At 37.6% G+C, this 23195-nt stretch overlaps 1 protein-coding gene and 1 long non-coding RNA gene across 3 annotated transcripts in view; both read right to left on the reverse strand.

Annotated features, from left to right (window-relative positions):
* Positions 1-918: 918 nt before the first annotated feature.
* Positions 919-3240, reverse strand: LOC143701888 (uncharacterized). The gene is made up of 4 exons (XR_013190184.1): positions 2711-3240; positions 1820-1930; positions 1540-1688; positions 919-1432 (listed from the first exon to the last, which is right to left on the reverse strand). It is a non-coding gene; the product is annotated as an uncharacterized LOC143701888 (long non-coding RNA).
* Positions 3241-7065: 3825 nt separating this feature from the next.
* Positions 7066-23195, reverse strand: part of cratb (carnitine O-acetyltransferase b) — a 301172-nt gene continuing 285042 nt past the window's right edge. The window contains exons 11-15 of one of the 2 annotated variants that reach the window (XM_077195547.1): positions 20585-20707; positions 20356-20491; positions 20195-20257; positions 19982-20104; positions 7066-7850 (exon numbers count right to left, since the gene is read on the reverse strand). In XM_077195547.1, the coding sequence (XP_077051662.1) occupies positions 7647-7850; positions 19982-20104; positions 20195-20257; positions 20356-20491; positions 20585-20707 (649 nt within the window). In that variant the 3' untranslated portion in view covers positions 7066-7646. Of the gene's footprint in view, positions 7851-19981; positions 20120-20194; positions 20258-20355; positions 20492-20584; positions 20708-23195 lie in introns of both variants that reach the window. The other variant, XM_077195546.1, reaches the window with a different exon arrangement.

A 23195-nucleotide genomic window follows, 5' to 3' on the forward strand; every position in this document is an offset into this window, starting at 1 on the left:
TATAAATATAATGCAAGCTTGACAGTCCCACCTGTGAGTGTTTATTTTTAAACTTTTACCTCTTTCTCCGGTGAAAATGTTGTTTCACCGTAGCCGACGCCGAGTAGGCTGGTCATGTCTTCAGTGTGATTATTGTTGATAGTGCCAACTCGTTTTCCTCGCGATTGATTGTCATTGACACAGTCACACTTACCGGGAGAGGGAGTTCGTAGTAATCGTCTGTGTCGCTGTGTTTGGCAGGTGTGTGTGTGGGCGGTGTCGTCCCATGGAAACTGTGGTGGAGAGCTTGTGTTGTAGGGAGGTGAGCGCGTTTTGGTCGCTGGTCGAGGATCTCACCCCGCGGCCAGCAGATGTAACGTGCCTAACGCAGCATCCTGGATTTTAGGCATGCTGCCTGAATCCGTTTGTGCTACACATAGCTTATTCACACTTCAGGCAGGATCATGGCCCCCTTCAAGCCAGCACGCACGAGTATGTTCATGGTTTATGTTTACTTTACCAATCTTTTTACAGGGAGTCCTTTGAACAACAGCTATAGGTGACAAGAGATGTGTTGCATGCACAAAGATGCATAAGAGACAGGCTTCAAATGACGTTTCCAACCTACTTACAGAGTTTAAAACTTGGGAATCTTTCCTACTTATCCCTAGGCAATACCGGTACACTGCGTACAGGCAGGCTATACGCTGGGCTTATGGAGTTTTAGGGAGGAGTATAAGGAAACCTCTACCCTCTTGTGTGGTTTCAACCATAAGGCAAAACTTCCAAAGTGGTGACCAGACCTATCAGGGCTTTCAATGGCCTTGTTTGAATGAGAATGAATAAAAATAATTCTGTAAATAAATATTAATATATAAATATTTTGTTGTGATCGCCCAATTGCCCTTAAAATGTTATAAAGTACACAGAACACATGAATTTTAATAAGTAAAAACAGTTTATGGGCATTGCTTGTAAGGGTTACTACATTTATTTGTATAGCACTTTTCATACATGGAATGCAACGCTTTAATTTCATTAGTACTCTGGCAGAAGCATTATGTATCAATTGTAGCTTCGCTAAAAAACTCTTCGAAAGGCCAGTGTACATAGCATTGAAGTAATCAAGATGAGAGAAAATAAAATATGTATGAGTTGCTTAGCATCATCCAAGGATAAAAATGTATTCCTCAGATGCCTGCAAAAGTGTGGTCTTACCTGAGGGTCAACTGATGGTTCTCGTACTCACTCACACTCACTTACACACACGCACGCACACACACACAGTCACACGCACACACTCTTTCATGAATGCATATGCAGTGTTACATGCAAAAGCACATCAAGCTGAAACACAGTGAGCCCAGACAACACCGCACACAGACGTTGACAAGGCACAGGTAAAATGATTGGTAGCTTTCCTGTAGGGCCTTCATCAATGATGTTGCATAACCTGCAGACATAATAATAATAATAATATTTAATAAAGATCATTGCCAGTGATCACAGATGTCTCGTGAGCCATCTCAAAATATGATAGAACTGCATGACACTGCTTACCGTATGAGGCTGCCTCTTTGATGGGACGCACAACATGGGCACCTTTTCTGAAGCGCGGATGCCGCACGCAGTACTTCTCCGTCCCATCACTTCTCCACGCTGTCTCCCGGTTGCCATTGTGATTATAATGCAGCGCCGCTAAGAGAAGCCTACAAAATAACACATTTACAGGCTATGTATTAATTTAATCAACGTGTATGGAAATGTTCTGATTGCATAGATACTGGCAATGTTTTAGACTATATGATAATATCTACCCCTTAAAATACGCAAGTTTTACCGTGAGACCATCGGGGGGGCTTCAAAGAACACTGTGTCCCAGCGTCAGAAGTGGAGGAGGGCAAGGGCTGATCCCCAGTATAGTCTCTTGCTGTGAGGCGTCTGTCAACATCTTGCAAAAAACAAATATGAAAAAGGGTCAGCAAAATGCAAGGGTGTAGTGGTGAAATAAGAGGTGGGTAAACTATGAATACTTAGAAGTGATTCGCAAGCACATTGGGTGCACAAGCACATTGCAGGAGCACATTATATTAATCATTTATTTTCAACTTGGAAGTATTGAGAATTATTTACTTATCTTTGAAATTCCAAGACGATAAGTAAATATTCCCAGTCATTTCATAAGTCCATCAATAAAATGGGACGTGTGTGCTACAACTAACGTTAGTTTCCCAGTGGAAACAATAACCTATGGCACAGCCGTGCCAAAATCAAAACAGTGCGAGTGGGTGAGAAAAATGCTAAGAGGGTAGGTACTACACAAGAGAAAAAAGGTTGGGAACCACTGACTTAGATTACAGTACTGTGGACCCAGATATGCGATACTAAATGTTTTACTTGCGTTTAGCCTTCACTACAGCCCTGGCGACATGGTCACGGTCAAATATATGTGAAAGAGAACCGTAGCAGTCAAAAAACAAAACGCGAACACACCATTGCGAAAGCCGCTTGATCTGATCCAAACACTCATGATGATATGGACTTTTACCTCAGGGCAATTTTGTTATTATTCTAATTTTTATTCGTGAATCACGAAATATGCTCTTCTAATGTCAGAGTGATCGTGCTTGTAAATTAGTGGAGGCTGTGTCAAAGGGAGCACGGTATACAAAATACACACAGAGCTAGCTAACACGCAGCTTGTAAACATTAACGTTAGCATGATGCTTACCGTGGCAATTTCTCGCTTGCGGCAGGCGGTGTCTCTCGACCTCGGGACAGGGCAAGCAGAGAGGTTTGCGTTCACACACGGCACGGCGGTAGGAAGTAATTTAGCACTTCTCTCACTCTTTAAACCAAGTGAGACCATCTTGGCGTCCCCTGAGTTGTAATCCTCCTCTTTGAAATGCGCGATGCATATTCTCGGGTAGGCGGTGACAGAGCTAGCTGAAAAATCTGCCCGCCTAATCTTCACAAAAAAAAAAAACAACCTGCACCATGGCCTTTAAGGAGCACTGTCAAACTGCTTGCTCGTAAGGCGCCGCTCAGTACTTGCTGGCAGAGCGCCAGCTTGCTTGCAGGGTGCCGCTGAGTCAGCTTGATCTTCAACGGCGAGAAGGCTTCTTCAGTCTCGGAGTCTCAGCGAAGAGAAGATGATCGTCGCTAAAAGAGAATAAATCTGGTTTCCAATGGCAGAATGACCGCGTATTTAGAGAGCTGGCCCCATCCCATTCGGCAGGCTCTGGCAGGCTTTCACGCCATAGGTTCACACCAATTTGTAAGAAGCTCATTGCTTTTTTTATTTGTATAAAGATATATTTTGACAAATTCAATTTTGTGTTTTATAATCAATTGTATGTGTTCAATAGAATTAGAATGTATTTTTTGTTGACCATAGTATTGCACATTGTATAGCTATATGGCATTTTTATTTTATATTTATTTAATTTTGTCTCCTTAAATTTTTTCAGCAATGTAATTTAATATTCTTTATAACTATCCATAGAAGTGGAATGTAAGTGACTTAAAGGCAGGGTAGGTAGAAATCCCCAAAAATACTTTTTTCCAAATTTGTTTAAACTGTCTTTATATATCAATGCATAATTAAAATGTAAGTACTCTGGAAAAGAAATTATAAAAATCGAGTGTCTGTAGTCCTCTCAGGACTGTAATCCACCTTTTTCCTGGTTAGCGAATTTACCCATGATTCATTGCGGGTTTGAACCGGAAGCCGGTTGTCCTTTTCCGGTTCGAAGCTTTATGAAGATTAAGCGCCGCTTGCTCAGAACGTCGCAGTGATGTGCTGGTTAGAAAATATGTGAAATAAGTAGGTCTGCCCCTGCCCGTGCAGGACTGAAGTTGGGTTGGAAGTTATGTATACTATATGGGAGAGAATAATAATATATCGCCTATTGTGGATCTCAACGCACGCATAAGCTTGCCACAAAAAAAAAAAACCGGCAAAAGTAATGGTTATGCATTAAACATTTGAATTGTTTATTAATAACTAGTGTTTTCTGTAAGTGTCGACTGTAAAGATAAATTTGATGATACTGACTCGCGATCTTCGCAGTAGTGAACGCGAAATGCACACTTCATACGAATTAACCTATAGCTACATAAGCAGATAGCAGACCATTTCTCATTTTTAATTATTTTGTTTAAAAGTACACATTTCAAGCTTTCTATAGATATACTTATGTATGTGAGGCAAGTAACTTATACGCTGAGTTTCGTTGATTAATAAGACGCGCTCCAGTTCACGCGCCCGCGCATCCGTGTCCTGTATATCTACTATTTGTGCTTCTTATTTATTATTCCAGGCAATTTGTTGATAAAACATTGATAAAAATGAAGATACAATTTATACTAAATGAAATTCACTTTAAAGAAAGGCTTTCTACAAAACAAAACTTGATAAGTGGTCAAAATCATGTCTGAGCCATTCCAAATTTTTTCCGATATATTGGGCATCTTATGATCATATCTGACTCATCTTATGCGGTTCCCTTTTCATATAATCAACATAGATTAAATAAATTTAAAAAAAAACATTATATTGTGAAACTTAAATATAAAACGTATGTTTAGTTGTTTTTGGTTTAACTTATATTTAAGCGTCACACTCCTCCGCTTTGCTCATGTGCTCTGGTGTGTAGCCTATAGCCTATACATGCATGTGTGCGTGCGTGATGTGATGGAGGGGTGCGATTCTAGAATATTAATTGCATAATATCCAGCGATCTTCGAATATTATTTTTGCTTGAAATGCCCATCCCTACTGGTAACGTATTACACCTTTTTCGTTGGATGCTTCAGTTTTAGCGCAGCTAACCAAAAACGTCTACTCTCTGGTATTGAATGTAGCTGATACGAACTGGACATAGGCATTCTCGCCTTTTTATCTAATGCTCAAAGCACCCAGTTTCTAAAAAGTTTTTTATCTTCTTTGAATTGTTAAAACAACCAACAACAGCACATTTAGAGGCTGAACTAAAAGAAAGAAATGATTGGCTGGGGCGACTGTCACTCTCCCTCGCTACCATGGATACCACCTCTGCTGATACAGGAGCAGCCCAAATTCGCGCACCCGTTTGAAGAGGCACGGAAGCTAGTAATAACAATTATGGCAGAGAAAGAACAGTCAAAATTCTCAGTACCTGCATATAGAGGCGGCGAAGTCAAACAAGTTAAAATAAGGAAGACAGTATTTGAAAAGGCTATGAACAAAAAGTCTTTGGATAAATCAAGAAATCATACCAGAGTCAATATCGGCGTGGCTTTCCAGCTGTGGCGACACCTGAGGGATCTCAAGGGGCTGAAAAGTGACTCCATGATGGCTTTATTTCTGCTGGACAGGTAATCTTGCTGTTTTCATTTTGATGGCATTTATTTTTTCATGAAGCATGTATCACTAGCACACGTAGCTACCTAATATAGCTACCTAACCTTAGGTAGCATAACTAATGTTACACTGGCTTAGCTATGACAGTGTGACTTTGGTGGTATAACGTTACTGTTAGTGAGCAAGGGTTGAGACGATAAATAAACAATAGGCCTATCTGCAGTTGAAAGCTGTTTTGTTTAATTTCGCCAAATCTAACTTTAGGTTAAAAAGTTTAGGGGATCTATTTTTATACTTAGCTTTACCCTCTGCCTAAACTTTGTTCCTATGTTCACCGTGCACTCTACCTGCTCCGTTTTTTTCACGTTTGGTTTGTTGTTATATGCTCTATATATGTTTACCTATGACTTTATGTGGTATCTGTATGTGTTATACAATATATGTTGTGTGTGTGTGTTATATTATCTTGTGTCTGCAATGCAGTTGTGAGAAGGTGTTTGAGTGTATGTTACTCAGTTTATATGTAAACAATACATTTAAAAAATGTGGTGATTTAACTGTTATGGTGATTTGCTTGTTTTTATAGTTATGAGAAAGACATATCAACGTCCACGCCATAAAAAAGTGGATTTACAAGGCCACCCTGCAAAGCCATCTCTACAGCACGACTTCACTATCCATCTAGAGTCATCCTCAATAACCCCATCAAGGTCGGTCAGAAATCTTGGAGTAATATTTGATGACCAGCTGACCTTCACAGACCACATTACAAAGATAGCTCGATCATGCAGGTTTGCAATGTATAACATCAGGAAGATCAGGCCTTTCCTAACTGAGCATGCAACACAACTTCTCGTCCAGGCCCTGGTTATTTCTAGGCTTGATTACTGCAATGCTGTTCTAATTGGACTTCCATCATGTGTTACTAAACCTCTACAAATGATTCAGAATGCTGCTGCTCGTCTTGTCTTCAACGAGCTTGTCTTCACGTTACTCCTCTGTTCATCTCACTGCATTGGCTACCACTCGCTGTTCGCATCAAATTCAATGCTTTGGCGCTTACTTACAGATCGACCACAGACTCAGCTCCGTCCTAGTTTCACTCCCTACTACAAGTCTATGTCCCTACCAGAAGCCTACGATCGGCCAAGGAGCGACGGCTCGTGGTGCCATCACAGCGAGGCACTAAATCACTCTCCAGAACATTCTCATTCACGGTTCCATGCTGGTGGAATGATCTCCCCACCCTCGCCCGTAATGCAGAATCCCTGACAGCATTCAAAGACAACTGAAAACTCATCTCTTCCGTGAATACTTAACATAAAAAAAATAATAATAAAAAAATTATTCTCTTTTAAATCTTCCCTTGTCTGGCTTTTGCTACTCTGAGCAATGCCTGAACTTTGTATTTTGAGCACTTCTTGCGTCGTTCTTCCCTCTTCACGATGACTCGCTTGCTTTAGTCCTCAGATGTAAGTCGCTTTGGATAAAAGCGTCTGCTAAATGACTAAATGTAAATGTAGTAGTGCCACCTTTGGTGTGGCTTACGTGTCCAAATGTATTTTGTAAATGTATTTATTTTTGTGAAAACAAAGTTGTAAATCACATGGAAACCATAACTAAAGAAATTAACTACTTTGTGGTAAAATATAGAGAACATTTGTTAACTTGAATGAGAGGAAATGTGGAGATCTCTGGCAAAACTTTCTAAAAGAAAACTAATTGCTTACCAATGTACTCAATTACCAGATAACAAACAAGTTTTATTGAGGACATAATGAGTAACAACTCCTACATGCTTTAACAGAAATGATTACAGCTTTTGTAAAAGTCAATGATTTCACACAAATCTTATTGTGTTACTTTTAAATATTTGGTCAATTGCTGACAAAGCACACATGAACAAGAAAAGTTTATCAAATTGAACGGCTGGTACGTAACACGTCACATGAAATCAGACTTTATTTTAAACTCAATGATCTTTGACAAAGCTAAAGATGGAAACAAGTCCACAGCATTAGATCACTAGCTTAAGCTTTTGGCTGTTGTTAAAATAAAATAAAAATAAAGGCCATCATGCATTTCTTATTAGCAAATAGCCAATCACACACATTCACCTGCATCTCAGTGCTCAAATGCACTATACTTGCAAACTTCCAATAAGACCACTTACACTTGCTCAAAGACCAGTCATTTAACAAAGCTTGGGACTTTCAGGAATACATTCTGTTTATCACATATTAAAGACTGTGTCCCTAACGCTGCTCCAATGCTGGATCAGAGTTTTAAAACTGACTCTTAGTCTCTGGATGTCTAAACTGTGCTATACGGAGGGCTGAAATAACTCCTGCAGATCCCAAAGTGATCGTTCCAGTGTGAGAGCCAGTTTCTCTGCGTTGGTTTCCTCACAGCAGTTGAAAGCAGTTATGGAGAAGTGGACATGATCTTGCTGTGGATTGTAACATACTGCATAGCCATCTGGAACCAGTGGTCCAAAACACATCACACTGTCTGTAATGGTGGGCACCTGCAAGGAGGATAATGTGAACAAAGAACAATGACATACAAGTAATTTTAACTTTTTCATTATGGTTTTCTCACTGTTTAGGCCTGCTGTGTAAATCGAACTACTTACATTAACGTGGAAAGCTTTGGATAAGTAGAGAATGGGAAAAGGGCAGGGTGTCATTTGCAAAAATCCAAAGCTAGGGCAGTCAATTGATATATTTTTAATCGTGATTAATCACATCTTTTTGTGCAATCTTTAATCGCACACTTATTGGGAAATTAAGCATTTAACATGGTCATGTTAATATAATTTGCTTCATCCAGTAAAGTAAACAACCAGATTGAAGGGTGATTCTCATAAAACTGTATTTCCTGCTAGCTTTTTTTTAGTTAATTTAGGTGTCTTTCCAAAAAGGACACTTGGAGACTCCAAAAGGACACCAAATAACCAAATGATAATAAGGAGTGCATATAATTCATAAACGTATGCACACCAAAGCACCCATGGACAAAAACAATAAATAAATACATTAACTTTTCGGATAAAACTTATATTAAAACTTTTCAGAATTCATTGTAGGCCTATGTATAAAGTGCAACAGCAAAGAGCTGGTTTACATTTTAGATAAGTCAAGTTGCGATCCCGAACAGAACCACATGGAGATGCCAAAAAAAAAAAAAACGAAACCACCTGCCTTAACCTGACTGCATATACCTACTACAGTGCACTGATCCATTCAGAAGCACAGCAACATGCACATACTAAGCACAGCAACATACACATGACAGATAAAAACATTATCCTGAGTGAATGTGTGTAGAAACAACGTGAATGTACTGAAATGTGTCTGCATAAATACAATGTGTGATCAGGGCATCGAGAGCGCACATACACAGTTTGGTTGCGCATCAAAAATTAGATAAGATAAGAAAAAAAAAAGTATGATACAAATAAGTTTTTTTTTCTTCTTTTTTTCTTTATAACTGACTCAAGCGTACTTACTGTACGACTCCTATACGTCACCACAATCGCCTTTACCTTGATTGCATCCATCAAAACTTGACTAGCGCGACGCTGGTTTGCTTTATCCAGCTGAGAAACTTAGATTGCGTATCATCTGGCCATACAGCAGTGGGATATTTGACATTCCGTTCAGTGAAGTCACCTTCATTCAGTCAGTTTTTCACACATGCAGCGTGAGGGCTCGCGCTCTTCAGAAACAATCACAGATTATGACACAGCTTGTTTTAAAGTGACACAATGGAATTAATTCCCTGAAAACCCAAGGCTCAGCCTGGTTTTCTTTACATTAGCGCTGTTTTGATTGTTTGAATGAATTCGCTAACTGGATCATTGGATTAAAAATTTTCCTGGAGTTCAGCGGCTTCTGATCCTGTTCTGAATCGCAAACAGAGAAGCAAAATAGGGTTTTAGGATTAGAATAGTAATTTCCGCCTAATGTGATTTATTAGATGTGATTTATGTCAATGATGCAATTTCACGTGCTTCAGTAATTTATTTGCGTTATTTGCGTGAAATTATATGAACGCGTTAAAGGAGAACTGCGGGCATTTTTTAAGTTTATCTTGATCGTTAGACCTTTGTGAGTACTGACTATAGAAAAAAAAAAACCGAAACGGATTGGTGCTTGCTACGCGGAGCTGCGACCGCAAATGCCCAGAGCTCCCACCCAGCTAAAACGGCAGCTATGGGGGCATGGACATGACGAGCGTTTTTGCGCCTCTTAACAGGCACAAAATGCAATTAAAATGTCCGTCCAACATGAACAGGGACCCTACATGTGAACAAGATGCGTTTAGCAACTTAGCCATTGTTTCAACTCACCTAAATAGTCCTTTAGACGGCAGGCTGTAGTCTCGTGCTGCAGTCCCGTGCTGTAGCCGGAAAAGGTAAACAATGTCCAGGTGGAAGGAGCGTTGATCATGTGCTACGAGTTATGATCAGAGTTGCTAGTTGAGTAAAGTTGGCGATAAATTCACAGATTCGAAATTCCCGGGTCAATAACTCGTGTATGGCCCTCTTTTTAATCGTAGTAACGTAGACAAGCAGCTACAACCTCATTTTCCTCGAAACGAGCTTTCCTTCGCAATGGATAAAATACATTGATCTCTATGCGCGGGCGGCTGAGAGACAGATCCGAAGGGATCGACTGCAAAGTGCAAACCCCGAAAAGCGTTACAACGAAAACAGTCAATAACTTAACTGTCACACACTATAGTGTTACCAAATTCAGTTTACACACCACTGTTGTACTGATGGTTATACTACAACACTTATTTTAGTATAAAAGTCTTTTTGCATACTTTTATGATTTTTATCTATGAAAAATATTCAATAACTTCACTGTAATTCACTGTATTGTTGCCAAATTCAGTTCACACATCACTGCTGTCCTGTCGGTTAAACTACAACACTTATTTTGGAGAAAAAAAAATTACATAATCCTTATGATTTAGATTTTTAAAAATGTATACAAAAATTAAGCTTATTTATCATGCATTTCTAAAAAAAAAAACATTTTTTTGCAAAAGCAATGAATTGAACTTTGTCTCTGACAAAGATCAAGTTACTGTCCATCAGTGATGTATTTGAATAAGGCATTATTGCAGTGCATAACAGTTTTTGAATATTTTTCATAATTATAAATCATAAAAAATATGCAAAAATATTTGTAAAAAATGTGTATATACAATTAAAAATATATTTTTCCCAAAATAAGTGTTGTAGTATAACCGACAGGACAGCAGTGATGTGTGAACTGAATTTGGCAACAATACAGTAAATTACAGTGAAGTTATTGAATATTTTTCATAATGAAAATCATTAAAATTATAAATGTACAATTGTATACAGTTAAACATTTTTTTTTCAAAATAAGTATTGTAGTATAACCGACAGGGCAGCAGTGATGTGTAAACTGAATTTGGCAACAATACAGTGATTTACAGGGGAGTTATTGAATATTTTTCATAAGAATTACACATTTATAATTGTATATACAATTACTTTTATTTTCCAAAATAAGTGTTGTAGTATAACCATCAGGACAGCAGTGATGTGTAAACTGAATTTGGCAACAAAACAGTGAATTACAGTGAAGTTATTGAATATTTTTCATAATAAAAATATTTAAAATTACATTTACAATTGTATATACAATTAAAAATATATTTTCCCCCAAATAAGTATTGTAGTATAACCGACAGGACAGCAGTGATGTGTAAACTGAATTTGGCAACAATACAGTGAATTACAATGAAGTTATTGAATATTTTCCATAGATAAAAATCATAAAAAGTATGCAAAAAGACTTTTATACTACAATAAGTGTTGTAGTATAACCATCAGGACAACAGTGGTGTGTAAACTGAATTTGGTAACACTACTGTATAGTGTGTGACAGTGAAGTTATTGACTGTTTTCGTTGTAACGCTTTTCAGGGTTTGCACTTTGCAGACGGTCCCTTCGGATCTGTCTTTCAGCCGCCCGCGCATAGAGATCAATGTATTTTATCCATTGCGAAGGAAAGCTCGTTTCGAGGAAAATGAGATTGTAGCTGCTTGTCTACGTTACTATGATTAAAAAGAGGGGTTATTTGTGTAGTAACAACGTTTAGCTCACGAGTTATTGACCAGGGAATTTCGAATCTGTGAATTTATCGCCAACTTTACTCAACTCAGAGAGTTTTACAAGTGAAGAAGAAATGGTTCGTGTTTGTGCCTTTCCGAATTGTGGCAACAGAATGCGAAAATATAAGCGCTTAAATTTTCATCGTCTTCCTTTTCATGACCTCGAGATTCTGAAGTTGTGGCTAGTTGTACTTCAACTTGATGTGCAAACTCCAGTAGAAGTATTACGGGCTAAAGATTACCGCATTTGCAGCGAACACTTTGACAAGGATGACTAGGCCTACACACACTCAACACAGCGGGGCCGTTTGAAGAAAAATGCCATTCCATGTACGAAGACTCGTCGCACATGATCAACGCTCCTCCCACCTGGACATTGTTTACCTTTTCCGGCTACAGCACGGGACTGCAGCGCGAGACTACAGCACGGGACTGCAGCGCGAGACTACAGCTTGCCGTCTAAAAGACCATTTAGGTGAGTTGAAACAATGGCTTAGTTGCTAAACGCATCTTGTTCACATGTAGGGTCCCTGTTCATGTTGGACAGACATTTTAATTGCATTTTGTGCCTGTTAAGAGGCTCAAAAACGCTCTTTATGTCCATGCCCCCATAGCTGCCGTTTTAGCTGGGTGGGAGCTCTGGGCATTCGCGGTCGCAGCTCCGTGTAGCAAGCACCAATCCGGTTCGTTTTTTTTTCTATAGTCAGTACTCACAAAAGTCTAACGATCAAGATTAACTTAAAAATTGCCCGGAGTTCTCCTTTAAGGAACGCGTTTAGAATTAATTGCATGTGTTAATGTTGACAGCCTTAAACAGAATTTACCTCTAACACTCAATATTGGGATGAATGAAAATTAAAGAGTATAGATGAAAGTATAAGAGAGAGAGGCATTTTATTTAGTTGATATATGACCCTATAACAACTGTGATTGACTGGGCATCTGTCCATGGTGTTTCCCTGCCTATGACCGAAGACACTGGGATAAACTCCAACTCCTCCCAAGCACCATCTTTGTGTGACTTTTCTTCAATTTAGTTTTTTAAACCAGAAGAATGAAACGTCTCAACCACATACACCCCCTCCCCCCTATTAAACGGATAGAGCAAAAAAAAAAAAGGAAAAACGAAGAAATAAAATCGTGTTATTTACACACTGATCTTGGAGTGGCATCAATACACATTCCAGTCTAGTACAAGTTAACTTTTGATTAATGACACATGGAAGTCCCACATCTAGATGTGTCGATATATGGTGATATGATATATCAAAATAATGAACATGCACGGTATTGTTATATAGGGCACTTTAAAATACAGTGAATAATTATTTATTATGAACTATTCCAATTTGTAGAAGGCTTTTTAAGAATATTTTTCCATCAACTGGTTGAAATGCACAACATCGATGGAGATGCGCTGAATGAAAATGCACATTCAGTCTATGACAGCAGATGGCGCTGAAGGAACAGCAGACATGCAGCCGTTACCCCTGTAACCCCTTAAACTAAGCAGCTGCGCTACTTTGTTTCTAAACAGAAATTCTAAACAGCCATTCAGAATTTTGTATTCACAATGGGGTTCATCACAGCACCAAATACTTATATAGCAGTGGGGATTTCTTTAAGAATGCAAGGAAAGCTCGGCTTCCCCTATAATGTCAAAAAATTAATGGTCAAATATGTACTATTGTGTTAACATTTTATTGACTAAAAATGCATTAGAACACGTTCATCTCGAAGACGAGTTCGTTCAGAATCAGCTACATATAGCAGATCGGCTGACTCGATTTCCTTCTCATACATTCCCGGAGCATTACAGTGCATTTCCCTGTTGAAGCCCAGCGTCTATTGACTTCAATGGGGCTGCTTTAAACAGTTTTTTTCAGTGCTTCGAAACTAGACGGTCATTGGATAAATGCTGCGATTATGTTCCGCCCACGGACGTTCAGTTCTCTGGGGAGAATGGAGGAGTGGGCGGACCTGGACACCGGGCTTCTGCCTGATGGTTGGAGGGTCTGTTCAAAGACTGCATCTCCTTTTGATTGACAGCGATTTTGTACTATAAAAAGTCACTGACGCTGAAGCTATTCGGGTTCTGTCCCATCACGGATTTTGCAAGTGTAGTCGAAAAACAAACTGCTAAGGGTGCTCCGATTGATCGGTCGCCAATCATAATCGGCCGATAATTGCTTTGGGATGTGTGATTGGCGGTCTCTATAGAGGCCGATCCAGAAAAGCCGATCAGATGACACAAAACCCGCGAGACAATTTTTTAAGCCCTGGTAAAAATGGCTTCACCGGTCTAGCAATTCTACAAGGTGTGTGAAAAAGACAATTCATTAGCAATCAATCTGCAATGTGTGTGCAATTAACTTCCAAACCTATCTAAGGTTAAAAATTGAATTGATGTTCAACAAATAAACAACAGATATAATACAGATGAGCAAACGATAAAGCTTGGGTTGCTGAATATTCAATCCCTTACTTCAAAAGCGCTCATAGTTAATGATATGATTTCAGATTATAACCTAGATGTGCTGTGTTTGACAGAAACCTGGCTAAAACCAAACGATTACATTACTTTAAATGAGTCCACCCTGCATTATTACTGTTATAAACATGAACCAAATCCGAAAGGCAAAGGGGGAGGTTTCGAAACCACTAAGAAATCTAGTTTTAAATATACTTCTTTTGAAGTGTTGGTGCTAAATGTAAAAATATATAGTGTAAACGATAAATCACATTTGAGAATTCTGCTGGCTACTGTATACAGGCCACCATGGCACCATTAAGACTTTATCAAATAATTTGCTGACTTTCTATCAGAATTAGTACTGGCTCCAGATAAAGTACTAATTGTTGGTGATTTTAACATACATGTAGATAATGAAAAAGATGCCTTGGGATTGTCATTTAAAGACATTGTAAACTCAATTGGAGTTAGACAACACGTGTCAGGACCTACTCATTGTCGTAATCATACTCTAGATCTAATATTATCACATGGAATAGATGTTGATGCCGTTGAAATACTGCAGCAGAGCGACGACATCTCAGATCATTATCTAGTCTCATGTAAATTACATTTAACCAAGGCTGCAAAGCCGACTCCGTGTTATAAATATGTTAGACCTATCACTTCTGCCACGAAAGATTGCTTTATCAATAATCTTCCTGATCATTTTCATCATCTCAGCATCCCGGATAGCTTAGAAGAACTTGATATTGCAACAGAAACTTTTAACTCTCTCTTTTAGACACAGCTGCTCCGCTGCGCTTAAAGAAGATTAAAAAAAAAAATAGTCCAACGCCGTGGTACAACGAGCACACCCGGGCCCTTAAGAGAGCAGCCAGAAAAATGGAGCACAACTGGAAGAAAACAAAACTAGAGGTATTTCGGATTGCATGGAAGGAGAGCTCGATTACTTACAGAGAGGCTTTAAAAGCTGCTAGATCTGCTTATTTTTCAACCCTATTAGAAGAAAATAAACATAATCCTAGGTATTTATTTGAAAAAGTGTCTAAACTAACGAAAAAGAATGCTTCAAGCCCAGAAGTTTCCAAGAAACACAGCAGTAATGACTTTATGAACTTCTTCACTTATAAGATTGATAATATCAGGGACACAATTATAACTATGCAACCGTCTACTACAGTATCGCATCAGGGAGTGCTTTGTAGTATCCCTGAGGAAAAATTTGATTCATTTGTTGCAATAGGAGAAGAAGAATTTTGCAAAATCGTTAACTCATCTAAATCGACAACTTGTATGTCAGACCCTATACTGACTAAACTATTGAAAGATATGCTTCCAGAGGTCATAGATCCTTTTCTCAATATCATTAATTCGTCTTTGTCTCTAGGATACGTACCAAAACCCTTTAAGCTGGCTATGATTAAACCGCTTGTTAAAAAAATGCAACTTGATCCTACAGAATTAGTCAATTACAGGCCGATCTCGAATCTGCCTTTTCTCTCAAAGATATTAGAGAAGGCAGTATCCTCACAACTGTGTTCCTTCCTTGAAGGAAATCGTATCTGCGAGGTTTTCCAGTCAGGATTTAGACCGCACCATAGCACTGAGACAGCTCTCATTAAAGTCACAAATGATTTGCTCTTACCATCCGATCGTGGTTGTATCTCTCTGTTAGTGTTACTTGATCTTAGTGCTGCATTTGACACCATTGACCACAACATTCTATTAAATAGACTAGAAAACTATGTTGGCATTAGTGGAATTGCAGAATTGCGCAGAATTGCGCTCCGCTTGAGTAAAAAAAAAGAAACAAAACATTTTAGCGCTAGATTTCTTATTTAATAGCAAACCAAATGAATGCTCTGCTAGTTAACGGGAGATGTTTTATTTATTTGTATTAGGTACATCCGTACAATTGCACTAGCATGGTTTAAATCATACTTATCTGACCGTTATCAGTTTGTAGCAGTAAATGAAGAGATGTCTTATCGGTCAAAAGTTCAGTATGGCGTACCACAAAGCTCAGTACTAGGACCGCTGCTGTTCACTCTGTACATGCTACCGTTAGGAGATATCATTAGGAAACATGGAATTAGTTTTCACTGTTATGCTGATGATACTCAGCTCTATATTTCCTCAAAACCTAACGAAACTTACCAATTCACAAAATTAACGGAAAGCATAGCTGATATAAAAAATTGGATAACTAGTAATTTCCTACTACTAAATTCTGAAAAAACAGAGATTCTAATTATTGGACAAAAAACTTCCACACGCAATAACCTAGAATACTGTTTAACACTTGATGGCTGCTCTGTTAAGTCTTCGTCGTCAGTTAGGAGCCTGGGTGTGCTCTTTGATACCAATCTCTCATTTGAAAGTCACGTGTCTAGTATCTGTAAAAGCGCATTTTTCCATCTTAAAAATATATCTAAATTACGTCATATGCTCTCATTGACAAATGCGGAACAATTAGTTCATGCGTTCATGACCTCAAGGCTAGATTATTGTAATGCCCTACTGGGTGGTTGCCCTGCAAGCTTAATAAACAAACTACAGCTAGTTCAAAACGCAGCCGCTAGAGTTCTTACCAGAACCAGGAAGTATGACCATATTAGCCCGGTTCTGTCAACACTGCATTGGCTCCCTATTAAACATCGTATACATTTTAAAATATTGCTGATTACTTACAAAGCACTAAATGGTTTAGCTCCGCAGTACTTGAGCAAGCTCTTAACCCATTATAGTCCTTCACGTCTATTGCGATCTCAAAATTCTGGCCAGTTGATAATACCTAGAATATCAAAATCAACTGCTGGCGGTAGATCCTTTTCCTATTTAGCACCAAAACTTTGGAACAATCTTCCTAACATGGTCCGGGAAGCAGACACAGTCTGTCAGTTCAAATCTAGACTAAAAACACATCTCTTTGGCTTAGCATACACATAACACATTATAGGTTGCTATAACTCAATGTTAGGCTGCATAGTTTAGATCAGCCGGAACAGGGAACACTTCCCATAAATCCTGATGTATTTTGTACATCATAAGAAGGATGGCGTCTACGCTAATATTAGTCTCTCTGTTTATCCCGAGGTTTACCGCAAAACCGCCGGATCCAGGCCATATCCAGATCTGAGGAAGGACCATCACATGGACACGACGACAACGCATCCCTGAAGTGCCAGCCCCATCAACACTGTGAAGGCCTCATGGACACCTCAACAAATTCATCTCCATACCGGCGTGATGACTCTGACCCCTAACCAGATGAACTGGATAAATATTGTGAAAGTTCTGATCCAATCTGACTTCTGACCTATTATGCCGTCTAAATCATAATCATACACTGTTCGTTTGTTGGCCAAAGGAGGACTGGCCCCCTGACTGAGCCTGGGTTCTCCCAAGGTTTTTTTCTCCATTCTGTCACCTGATGAAGTTTTGGTTCCTTGCCACTGTCGCCTTTTTTGCCTTCATTCGCCATTGGCTTTTGGCTTGCTTAGTTGGGGACATTTAACATTTAATTTTGAATTTAACAATATTATTACAACTTTACTAACCTGTTATCTCTGTAAAGCTGCTTTGAAACAATTTGTATTGTAAAAAGCGCTATATACATAAAGGTGACTTGACTTTACTTGACTAAATGGTCTAGTGGTAGATCTTTTGGCAATGTGTCAGAGGTTACAGGTTCTAATCCACACCCATATAGTTTTTTTTTCTCTCATCAAAACTGAATATGGTCATCAGTGGTTACAGTCTATATCAAGCAGGGACAGGTTTGTGTGCATTTTATTTTATGATTTCACCGGAATGAATAGAGTCCGCATGGCGATAGATTGAAGCGCGCGTCTGAGTGAAGACTGTGTGAGCCACAGAGAAAACTGTATCCATGACACTGATAGCAGCGGCAAGGAGTGCTCCACTTGAGTAAAAAAAAATAAAAATATCATTTTAGCGCTAGATTTCTTATTTAATAGCAAACTAAATGAATGCTCTGCTAGTTAACTGGAGATGTTTTATTTATTTGTATTAGGTACATCCGTGCCTCAATGTTACAAAAATTGGTGGGGGACAATATCGATCCTTAGAAAAAGTGGTGGGACACGACTTCACTGGATCTAAACAAATCAATCTAACCATAGATGTGACCAGTAGTGGTGGCTTTCTTAATCTGTTTAAAATAATTTTGCAAGGGCTCTTGCAAAAAAAAAGAAAAACAAAAAAATTACCAAAATATTTGGGAGAGAAATGAATCTAATAATCTCTATCCCCATCACTGTCCCTCTCTCTTCCTCTCTAAATGCCCACAAAATCTGACTGAACATCCCAGAAAAAAGCAAAGTTATAGATATATACAGATATGGAAGTTGTTATCTATTTGTATTTTTTGTTGCTGTGCACTTTACTATCTGTGGTCCTTTAAGTTTATTAGAAAAACTGATGGCTGACTGACTCAAAACATTATTTTGGCTATAGCCTTTTTGTTGCAGTTTTTAGTTTAAAGTAGTCTAAAGCTAAATTTAAAGACTCAGATGTTCTGTGTTTTATCTTTTTTTATTTTATATTCTACAGGAAAGTTGTTTTTGTCAAGCCCTAAGCTGTTCCCAATAACCAAGCACAGGCTGCTAAGTTAATATGCTGGACATGTTGCTTGCAAATAAATACACAGGTGTCAATTCATGATACGTTGTCTTCTCTTAATTGTAATAATGTACATTGTTGTTGAATATAGTTTAATAAATAATGCTGCATGATAATTAGAAGGCTTCAAATAGACCCTGTAATCGGTGATCGGTATCGGTTGATACAGCTTCCAGTAATCGGGGATCGGTGATTGGCCCCAAAAATACTGATCGGAGCACCCCTACAAACTGCTGCAACCTATTTCTTGGTATTTGGTTGGCGAAATTGCTAGGCAAGTTTCATCATACATCTTACACAATTTTATAACCCACATTCCTTTCAGTTTAACCTTAATTCCCACATTTCCTCCGTCGAGTTTAATATCTTTTTTTTTTTAGATCGTTTGTTCATTCATTCATACAGTATATATTTATTTATTTATTTATTTAAGTATAAATAAATGAACAATTTTTATGATGTAGGCCGAAAATGAGCTGTCCCTCTATGAAAGACCAGCAGCCGCCACTGTTATATAGATGTAATATGGTATTTAATTTCAAACTCAAACATTTTTAATTGGGACTACAACATGCACTAGATATTGATTAAAAATGTTCTGATTTCTTATTATTGTTCGGTAAAACTTTACAATAAGGCTTTATTAGATGACATTAGTTAATTCATTAGTTAACATAAACTGACAATGAAAAATACTTTTAAAGCATTTAGTTTATGTTTAGTTTAGCACTTAGTTTATGTTAGTTTTTAACATTTAATAATACATTATTAAAAATAAAAACCTGAGCTAACATGAACTAACAATGAGTAACTAACGTTATCAAAGAATAACAACTTGTGCAAAAAATGTAGCTATTGCTCATTGTTAATGGGTTAATGCATTAACGAATGTTAACTAATGAGACTTTATTGTAAAGTGTTACCTATTGTTCTTTATAATTCTTTTGCACTTTAATCTGTTTGAAACGTTTACTTTATTTTTTGTGTATTGTTTTATTGTATTTAAATATTCAGTTATTTTTGTTATAAGGAAAAAAGGTATTTAATCTGTTTATAGTATGAGAACACTTTTTTTGCAACTTTTCAATATCGTGATAATACCATATAGCATGATAAAAGCTTCAGCAATTATTGCAACATAAAAATTTTATAGTTACATGCCTACCCACACCATCACAATAAATGGTCAAAATAAAGATATAGCATGCAGTCTTTAACGCTCTGTTAACATGTGGCATAAAAAAATAGTTTGTACTGCATGTTTTCTATTCCAAATATAATCTATGCCCACATTCATGCTAAATATTACTATTTTTTTTCTTTTTCTAAAAACAAATTAAGGAATTTTTATTTTGAATGTAATTAAAATCAACAGTTACCTGTCCTGTTCGGAGTTTCCAGTGAGTCGCAAGTCCATAGGCCGTGTCCATGAAAATTCTGGGCACACTAAGCCCCTCCTCAATGGCTTGAAGTTTAAGACCCAACAGGTGGCGGTCTATACCCTGCCCCATCAGCGACTGATCAAAAATGGCACTCATTATGCAGTCAACATAAATTAGGATCTTCCATATGCAAACCTGTTAGTTCTTCACCTGCTCTGTGAGGATGCTGTATGCATCAACAGCCTCTCTCAGCAGCTGTACCTTGGCTTCTCTCTTAAATCCATGCAAACAGACACATTTAATGATTGGTGTTAGCCATCAATGTAATTCATTTCTCATTTGGTCTCCTCTCCACCATCCTAATTACTCACAGAAACTGCATCATCATCAAAGGCCTGTATGAAGCTCAGCATCTGATTGGTCGGAGAACGGATGTAGTCTGTTCGTCCTCCCCTGAACATCCTCAGAGAGGCGATGTCACAGGCCGCACAAACTTCATTGTGAACTCTAGCAGAGAACAGGAACCAAACACACACTTTAATAATTAATTTAATTATCTGTTGTTACTGGATGACAGAACAGTTTCTCTTAAAGCCTCACCGGTAGTAGGCCAGCTGAATCGCCAACTGAATGAAGGAGTTTGGACTCAGCTTGAGTTGTTTGGCAAACTCTTTTCCAAAGCGCTTGAAGTTAAAACATTTGATGTCCAAATCGTTGATGAGACTAAGGGGAGAATTTGGTTTTAAAAATACAGATTAGCTTCTTATTGTATCAGCTTTCAGTGCCTAATCTCCTCCACTTCCTAATATACACAACATCACTACAACGATCATTAAGGCACAGCTTTTCCAACCACCACTACACAGACGATACGCAGCTCTATCTGTTGTTCTCTATCTCATATTCCATTCTTCTCATATTTCTGTGTCGTGGTATTTAAGCTTTAAAATACCGGCAATGCCAAAGTATTTCGCGAACTGCAAATATTTACACATACACAAGTAGAGTGGCTCTTGCAGCTCAGACTTGGCAATGGCATTTATTATTCAAACCCATTTAAAAGCGCTATATAAATGGTGACTTGACTTTTACAGTCTACCGAACTCAAGGCCATCAATGGAGGTGCTTGTTCCAGTTAGACAGTTCAGGTTGTTATTTTCCATATTTACTACTATTAAATGATGGATGTTTTGGATTTTGTGGCAAGTCAAGTTAAATCTTTATCTTTGAAAAATGCATAGCACTGTATCAGATCCTTCCAACATGTCTGGAAAGCCAAGAATGTTTGATCCAGTCTCTCAGTGTCAGATGTCCATTTTGTCTGTTATCCAAAACCAATTAACACAGAGTTCTGTCTTATATCCAAAATGGTTCATATTCTGTCTGATATGCAAAACAAGTTAAAACTGTTTTTGCCTGATATCCAAAACTGTCATCAACGGTCTTCCATCAGCCATGAGGCGAGGGAAGAGCAGGGAGCAGGAGACAAAATGAGGGTAAAAATGAATAATCTTTATTAAATAATCTTAGTTGTTTGGTTCAATGTTGGACTTCGTCTGGCTAGCACAAATTCAATGTGTGATTATACCAAAGCAATGGAAATGCAATGAAAAATGACTGATACACAACAAAGATATTTTCTTAACTCTAATTTAGTTCTGAAGACAACACAGCACAACACAAAAAAACTGCAATAGAAAAATAATGATAATGGTATATATTATAGAATTTAGTATTAAATAAATTTAGTAATATGAAAAAAGATATTAAATACCATAAATTAAGTACAAAATATATGTATGTTTGTTCTCTTGAAGCCACACACGCGCACACACACATATTGCTATTACGAATTCTTAACAATATAGATTGTTTCAAATGGGTCTGGATTTGTTCGGAGTGCTCAGATTTGTTATTGACATAACTTTGATTCAAATTAAAGTTTGGGAGATGGAAAGTCTTCCTTCAGTTTTCTGTGGAAACTATATTTACAATACATGAGTAATATGAAAAAAGATATTAAAAAAAACTATAGTGACTACTATATTTACAATACAAATTTAGTAATATGAAAAAAGATATTAAATACCATAAATTAAGTACAAAATATATGTATGTTTGTTCTCTTGAAGCCACACACGCGCACACACACATATTGCTATTACGAATTCTTAACAATATAGATTGTTTCAAATGGGTCTGGATTTGTTCGGAGTGCTCAGATTTGTTATTGACATAACTTTGATTCAAATTAAAGTTTGGGAGATGGAAAGTCTTCCTTCAGTTTTCTGTGGAAACTATATTTACAATACAATACAATACAAAAAAAATACAATATAAACAAACTAAAATAATTGTTTAAACCACTGTTGCCAATGGAAAGTAGCAGGAGCCTGCTCAAAAAGTCGCTAAATGATGCCATACACTATTTTGCATTTTCATTGTGCATATAACATACTACAAAACTACATCCCTTATCCAAATTTAATTGCAAGGTGACCTATTCACAATTCAGTGCTTGTTATAAAAGAGACACATTAGTTTTTCTTTGAGCCAAGGCGAAAACGGGATCGTTGTTCGTCAACATTTTATTTTGTTTCCATAGTATATTTACAAAATATTTAATGCCATTAATAACACTAATTACAATACAATAACAAATTATTATTACTATTGTTAATAATTATATTACTAAAATTATATAACAGTAACAGGCTTTAATACATCTGAACACTACACAATAACCAACATTGATGAAAATCAAAAGCAGCTTCATACACCAAAAAAACAAAACTTGTTTAACATGAAATATTTACTCTTCTTATTTTTCCTCAGTATCATTAATGCATGGGTCATAAGAGAAACGTTGAGCCGATAAATTAAGATAGCCTATTTCATATTGTCTGCTGTTATATGTTGAGGTAGATTCAGCTTGCCAAACAGTCAACAGTTGCCAAAAGCTTGTCAGTTTTTTATTTCACTTTCTGTAGTGAATAATTGACTGTGGTTTGAGACTCCTTCACCGCCATAACTCTGGTGCAAAGTTTGCAAAACGCCTGTGTGATTTCCATGGGCTTACATTTCGGGTGAGATAATCCTATGCGACGTGACATTTTTCTATATCATCATCTCCATCTTTGCTCGCAAAATGATATACAACGATTCTCATTTCCCGCAATAATACAACTAAGGGTGTTTTCACACTTGTACT

Source organism: Siphateles boraxobius, unplaced genomic scaffold (genome assembly GCF_051911475.1).
Source record: "Siphateles boraxobius isolate OS27281-9 unplaced genomic scaffold, OSU_SipBor_1 33, whole genome shotgun sequence".
In the NCBI taxonomy this organism is placed as follows: Eukaryota; Metazoa; Chordata; class Actinopteri; order Cypriniformes; family Leuciscidae; genus Siphateles; species Siphateles boraxobius.